Genomic DNA, 4,946 nt, shown 5'->3' with positions numbered 1-4,946 from the left:
CTGACATGGTTTTATGTTTACGCAGCGCGATGCAACGCGTAAAAAGACAGTATAAGTCATTATAATCCATAATTATGTCCCCACTGGATGCAACGAATGCCTCGTTTATAATGGGTTTTCATGTTTTTGAGTCATCGCTCCGGCCAGGCAGGGCATCATCACAGTATGGTAGGGTGTAACATTTCCGTCACCTTGCTTTTCAGACCGATGAGCTTTGTAAAAATTGACGCGTTTCAGAAAGGCGGGGCATAGAGGAGAAACAATAATGTACAGTATGTGGAAAATAATGTGTTTTTTTTTACCTTAAACCACATAAACGCATTTCATTACACCAAATACACAAAATAATGTTCTTTTTAGCAACATCATATGACCCCTTTAATGCCATCATTGCATTTGTTTTGTTAAGATATCTAACTGAGATCTTCCCACCAGTTTTTGGTATGATCATCACCATTGGCCAGTCTATTGTGTATGTGATGACTGGCATGTATGGAGACCCTTCAGAGATGGGTGCTGGAATCTGCCTCCTCATCATCATCCAGGTAAATTCACATTCTTTCTGTGTGAAATATTTAGACACTTTAGTGATAAACTGATATGTTTGTAAACCGATAAGTTTATTCAGCCAATAACATTCTCTGCTCGGCCATTTAACCGATACGTTCGGTTCCAAACGAATCTCATTTAATGCACATTTTCAGTCATCATTATTGTGTATTGTGTACATTCAATTTTAGTACTCCTCATTCTAGAAATGATCATTGACAATGACCATTGAAAGACATATTGGATCTGTATGTGCCTTTTGCCTTATTCTCTCCCTAGCTTCCTTCAAGTTATTGGACTTTGCTCTGTTTATCGTAGTGACCTTTGCAGGCATTGTTCAAATAATCTTGTCTGTTTGTATTTGCATCTGCTATCTACACAAATGAGCATCATTATAAAAAGACTGACTGATCAACATCTTGGATCTCCTCAGTCTTATCTTGGGATTTGTTTTGTGAAGAACATTATCCATTATCCTTTAGTTAATTAGGCTATGTTTGATCAGTTAATATTGATTTGTATATTCTTTGTAGTTGTTTGTGGCCGGTCTGATCGTGTTGCTGCTGGATGAGTTGCTGCAGAAGGGTTACGGATTGGGCTCTGGTATTTCTCTCTTCATCGCCACCAACATCTGTGAGACAATCGTGTGGAAAGCATTCAGCCCAACCACAGTCAACACAGGAAGAGGTTTGTGTTCAGGATGTAGCATCTTGTTTTGAACCATTCTGTGGTGTCTTCAGTGATGCTGACTGAATTTTGTTTGTGGACGTACAGGTACTGAGTTTGAGGGAGCCATTATTGCTCTGTTCCACCTGTTGGCCACTCGTACTGATAAAGTGCGAGCACTGAGAGAGGCCTTCTACAGACAGAACCTGCCCAATCTCATGAACCTCATCGCTACAGTCTTTGTATTTGGAGTGGTCATATACTTTCAGGTTAGTGGGTTATTGCATAAAGGTGTGGTCACATTGGCAAGAGAAGTTCCGTAGTGATAGTGATGTAAGAAGCACAACACGCACATAAGTCACTTTCAATCCAAGTAGGTTTTGGTTGCTAAATGCAGCAAATTCATGTGAAATGAGCGGAACTAGTGTGGGGAAGTTTTTCACCCTCACACAGAACTCCAGATTGTGCAGATTCCTATTGGAATGACTGGGTTTTGCCTGTGAAAATGCCCTCACCTTACCTTCTGATATGGCTCGGTGCAATATTAAAAAAACAAAGCCTTCGATTTAATCAAACACATACATATTCATCTCTGCACTGCATAATTCAGAGTGAAGGGTGACCCTGTGTTCTTTTAAAATGCAAGCAGCTCATGATCCACTGTTTAGTGTCTCACAGCAGTTCAGTTCACAGTAAATGCTGTTCCAAAGGAACTCTTTGGTTTGGGTCACTTATAATGTGCATTTGTGCTAACATCCTCCTATACCTGCTAAAAGAAGTGCTTGTAAATTGGCTGGTTGGTTTAATTTTTGAAAATGAAGAAATTAAGTAAATATTAGTACTGTAATTTTACAGTTTTACTCTATTAGTATAATAGTTTTCAAATCGTGAAGCTCTACCTGTCGGAGTTTTTCCTACAGATGATACCTTGAATATTACAGTTTAATTATAAATGATCCAAATTTCAAGTATTAGATGCTAAGTATATTATTTCTTGCTCCACAGGGCTTCAGAGTCGACCTCCCTATCAAATCTGCACGTTACCGTGGCCAGTACAACACGTATCCCATCAAACTGTTCTACACCTCCAACATTCCCATCATCCTGCAGTCTGCACTGGTGTCCAACCTTTACGTCATCTCTCAAATGCTCTCCACTCGCTTCAGTGGGAACTTCTTGGTCAACCTGCTGGGGACTTGGTCGGTAAGTGACTTGTTTAAACTTTCCCATATTTGTGTTGTCTGAACAGTTTGTATTTATTTTTTATTTATAAATTTTTTTTAGTTTGAACATGCTTTTTCCCTTGCACCTATAAATACTGTAACATGTTTTAAATTAATTTTTAAATTAACTTCTGTGACTCAAAAGCCCCCCGTTGTCCAACACAATATTTAAAATATAATTATAGGGTAATTAATTGACAAAACTGCTTGTTTTCAAATATTTATTCATATAAACTGGTAGTATTGATATATTAAAATAAATAACTATTGGCACTTTTCCACTGCGTGGTACAGCACGGCTCGGCTCGGTTTGCGTTTCCTCTGCAGTTTAGTATCGCTTTAGAGTGGGCGGGATTATTCACATGTCATTAGTTGCGCCGCCTATACTGCCGCGACTCCTGAAAAACTTTTTCATTCCGCGTCGCCCCATCAAGCTCTCACTGGATCCGCTCCTCTGCTATCAACGAGAGGAACGTCTGTACTTCCTCAACAGACAACGAAACAGCCACTTTTTGGTTGTTAAAAAAAGGTGCGCTCGTTCAAAACAGTTGCGTTCGATCCTTCGCTGGCTGTGCTGATTTAAATCTAGTGGTTCTGTTGTGTTTGTCAGTGAACCGTACCGAGCCGTACCATGCAGTGGAAAAGCGCCATATGACTCCTTTTGTTTCAAGAACTGTATATTCTTCAATAAAATATGTTGTTGTTTTTAATTTAGAGTCAGAACATGTTAATAGTAATAGTAATTAATTAATTTAAATATTTTAAATAAATCTGTGGCCCCTTGTAAGTTGTTGAGGCCCCGACCCCCGTACATGTTTAAAATGATGTACACTCACACCAGGTGAAGATTAAGTTGCTGTTTTGAAATTTACATGACCATTTGAATGCTACTCATTTTATTTTGCTTATCAGACTCGAGTTTTATAACAAATTATTTTATAAAAATACTTGGTGCACCTATAAAGTGTGTGTTTTTTTTCGGTTAACAGGATTCTTCAAGTGGAGGGCCAGCTCGTGCTTATCCAGTAGGTGGTCTGTGTTACTACCTCTCTCCCCCAGAGTCTTTCGGCACAGTACTGGAGGATCCAGTCCATGCCATCATTTACATCATCTTCATGCTGGGGTCCTGTGCCTTCTTTTCTAAGACCTGGATCGAAGTGTCTGGATCCTCTGCCAAAGATGTAAGAGCATTAGACTGTTCCTGCTTATTGATTACACTGAGCTGCATTGTACAGTCGACTTATGGCATATGTACACTTTGCGTTACTTAGGTCGCCAAACAGCTGAAAGAACAGCAGATGGTTATGAGGGGACACAGAGAAACTTCTATGGTCCATGAACTCAACAGGTAATACATACAGAGCACTCAAACTTAATTAGACTCAATGAATCAAACATAGAATAACTAAAGCTTTCTTTAAATGCTCGTTTAGGTACATCCCCACAGCTGCAGCTTTCGGAGGCCTGTGTATAGGTGGCCTCTCAGTCATGGCTGACTTCCTAGGAGCCATCGGCTCAGGAACTGGAATCTTGTTGGCCGTCACTATCATCTACCAGTACTTTGAGATCTTTGTGAAAGAACAGAGTGAAGTGGGCAGTATGGGTGCTCTCCTCTTTTAGTACGGCCCTCTGTGACCACATCAGACTGACTGAATTATGAGGTTAAGTTATTTTATATGATTTTTTTTTTTTTAACGCACAAATTCAATGTTCTACATCAAGGATTTGCTCCCATTCTGCATCTGATCCTGACCTGTAGTGGCTCGCTTTGTATCAGAGTTGCAGAGTGAATTGTATTCTGTTCTCTTGGGGAAAAATATGGCAGCTTGATATCTCAGTATTAAGCATGGGAATGTAACCATTCTTCATTTTCACACTTTTCACCAATCTTCCAAGACAGTATCTATATATGGGTGTTTCTGATTCCATGTAATTCCATTCAGTAATGCATAATAGAAGTAACATGTCCAAACTTGATCAGCCTTTGACACGCCCTGAACTAAGTGCGTCTCGGTACGTGTGTGATGAGGTGAGCGCAATGTTCTATCATGGCAATGGTTGATTTAGTGTAAATAAAAAGATTTTTGCAGTGTATGTGTGGGTATGTGCACATTTGCCTGTTGCATTTTGTGTGGACTGAGTGTGTGATAACATGGGATTGGTTGTTAAATTTGCCCAAGTTTATCAATGCCATTTCTTTGAGATTTCTGCATTGGATTTGTTAAAATTTTGCCAACAGAGTTTGTTATATTTATGTTTGTTGTTTTCTTCCTGTATTTACAAGCTGTTATAAAACAGTTCTATGTACTTCAGTCACACTACTTAATTATTTCTATTATCGACCCTTTTAGATCTGCTTAGCTGTGGTTTCTTTTAGTGGACCAAATGCTACAGAAACTGCCTGTTAATGAATATGCCAGTGTCGATATGAGAGGATGTGGGTTGTAAAAGAAGAATGTTTCATGTGTTTTCTTATACAGGCCACAGTATTAAAACGTGTTGCGAATA

The 4,946-nt window shown here is 39.2% G+C and overlaps 1 protein-coding gene across 1 annotated transcript in view; it reads left to right on the top strand.

Annotated features, from left to right (window-relative positions):
* The window catches only part of LOC107713494 (protein transport protein Sec61 subunit alpha-like 1), a 7,973-nt gene extending 3,027 nt beyond the window's left edge, over nt 1-4,946 (top strand). The window contains exons 6-12 of the mRNA XM_016519008.1: nt 436-545; nt 1,083-1,236; nt 1,324-1,484; nt 2,221-2,418; nt 3,428-3,619; nt 3,710-3,786; nt 3,872-4,946. Coding sequence (XP_016374494.1) covers nt 436-545; nt 1,083-1,236; nt 1,324-1,484; nt 2,221-2,418; nt 3,428-3,619; nt 3,710-3,786; nt 3,872-4,058 — 1,079 coding nt within the window. The 3' untranslated portion in view covers nt 4,059-4,946. The remainder of the gene's footprint in view (nt 1-435; nt 546-1,082; nt 1,237-1,323; nt 1,485-2,220; nt 2,419-3,427; nt 3,620-3,709; nt 3,787-3,871) is intronic.

Source organism: Sinocyclocheilus rhinocerous, unplaced genomic scaffold, assembly GCF_001515625.1.
Source record: "Sinocyclocheilus rhinocerous isolate Xijiao unplaced genomic scaffold, SAMN03320098_v1.1 scaffold57, whole genome shotgun sequence".
Lineage (NCBI taxonomy): Eukaryota > Metazoa > Chordata > Actinopteri > Cypriniformes > Cyprinidae > Sinocyclocheilus > Sinocyclocheilus rhinocerous.
The sequence above is the reverse complement of the archived record's forward strand: the minus strand, read 5'-3'. Positions and strand labels throughout refer to the sequence as shown.